This window comes from Triticum aestivum, unplaced genomic scaffold (genome assembly GCF_018294505.1).
Source record: "Triticum aestivum cultivar Chinese Spring unplaced genomic scaffold, IWGSC CS RefSeq v2.1 scaffold3714, whole genome shotgun sequence".
NCBI lineage: Eukaryota > Viridiplantae > Streptophyta > Magnoliopsida > Poales > Poaceae > Triticum > Triticum aestivum.
The window spans coordinates 1-1,904 of NW_025255194.1; the positions used below are offsets into that span (position 1 = coordinate 1).

The following is a 1,904-nucleotide window of genomic DNA, read 5'->3' on the forward strand; positions in this document are numbered from 1 at the left end:
TGGTTGAGTAGGAGGACGAGGTCGACGGGGACGTTAAGGTTGATGACGCCGAGGACCTTGGCCCTGATGGCGGTGCAGAGGCACACAGCGGCGTCAAGGTCGGCCAGACCGGCCAGCAGCGGGCAGCACCGCTCGTTGGGCGGCACGCCGAGCCCGAGCTTCACGAGGTTCAGCACGGTGGCACACACGCCCAGCTTCAGCGTGTCGATCGGGCACGTGCCGCCGTTGGTCGATGGAGGTGGTGGTGGGGTCGGGGTCGGGCAGTGGGGTCCGCAGCCACCATGCACAGCGGTGACCATCAAGTTTAGGCCCAGGAGTAGGAGGAAGAGCTTGGTCAATGGCGCCATTGCTAAAGCTTTGGTCGACAGGAAGCAAGGCTTACAATAGATGGGAAGGGCTTGTAGGTGTTGTGCGTTTGGGTGTGTGGGAGGTCGTATTTATAGCCCGGTTGCACATACGTACGACTACCCTTACCCTTATTGATGCAAGTGTGTTGATCCCATGATCGATCATTCGAGTTTGATTCTACAACTTAACGTAAACTATAACAAAATTCATCGACGTACGTGTATCCCGATGCACTAGCCAACAAAATGTTTAGAGCGAGATATACGCCCGGCAATTTTTCAATACTTGATGGGCATGCGTATTTTCAAACAAGCTCCACACACAGAATAGCGGTATACTAGTGGCTGGAATGCGCCGAAGATATACTGTGTGATGACTTTTCTGCCATGGCCATGCATGTTGTAGTTGCTAAGTTCGTTGGGTACCATGCATGGACACGTATAGCACATGCATATTATTTGGAGAGCAGCGGAAGTCAACTATAGATGTTCCATAGCTAGCTTTGGCTTATACATGCATGGTCGTTGGTGTGGACACTTATCCAGGCACTGGTTTTTAAAGAAAATGCTCAATATGTATTATAAATCTCAAATAAATGTTCATCGTGTATTTGAAATTTTTTCAACATGCATCAACTGTTCAATGTGTGGTAAAAAAGTAGACATGTATTTTAAAAAATAAATAGAAGAAAAAAGATAAGGAAAAACACAAAAAATAGAAACGTCATGGAATCTTCCCAAAACCAAAACCTATAGAAGGTTGCATGAACCGCTCCATAGAAGCTTCCGAAAACCGCAAAACCTCTATTGCACACAATAATTGCGCCGGTCCACCATGTCGATCTCCATAGGCGAGCACAAAGAAGCAGCAGTTTTTAGCATTTGCGGTAGGAGAGGCCCAGGAGCAGATGAACCGCATGGCCTCGCATGGTAGTCATCATTTCCTGGCCCAATCGGATGTACAGGAAGGCCGAAGCCTAGTGCCCCAGCTGGCACTGGTGCCATACAACTGACACATTTCTTGTAAAAACTGTATCAACCAAGTTCTCATTGAGGTACTATTTCTCCATCTGTAGCCGTGCCACAAGACTATCTAGAATCTAGATTAATCTCCACGCTGGATTGGTTAGAAGAGACTGATTATAAGTTCTCATGTCTCTGAAACCCATTCCTCCCATAGTTTGGAAGGATCTTCTTGTCCCAAGGAAGCTAGGCCATCTTGCTTTTACCCTTCTCCACTCCCCACATGTAGGATCTTCGCCCGCACACAATCTTGCAAACAATGCAGACCACTGCAGCAGATTGATGTCATTGTGACATGTGAGACCCTCGCATGCCAAAGAAAATGTGTCAAATCCCGAGGTCTTCTGATGCAAATGTTTCAATAATGACGGTGGGAATTTTATGATGGCCCTAGTATTTCCTTTGTTGAGTATATGGGAAGTTCTTCCATTTTTAGTGCATGCAATCTTGGCCTCGAGTGTTAGAATAGCGCATTAGCGGCAAAATAGTCCTCGTACAGAGTAACATGCCCATGTGCCAAGCATCGATTCAACG

General features: G+C 47.2%; 1 protein-coding gene across 1 annotated transcript; it reads right to left on the minus strand.

Moving 5' to 3' along the window:
* Nucleotides 1–6: 6 nt before the first annotated feature.
* On the minus strand, nucleotides 7–396 carry LOC123177544 (cortical cell-delineating protein-like; the record flags this gene model as incomplete). The annotated part of the gene is made up of 1 exon (XM_044591232.1): nucleotides 7–396. A coding segment is annotated over exon 1 (341 nt), but the record flags the coding sequence as incomplete, so codon positions are not given.
* Between the last annotated feature and the right edge of the window lie 1,508 nt (nucleotides 397–1,904).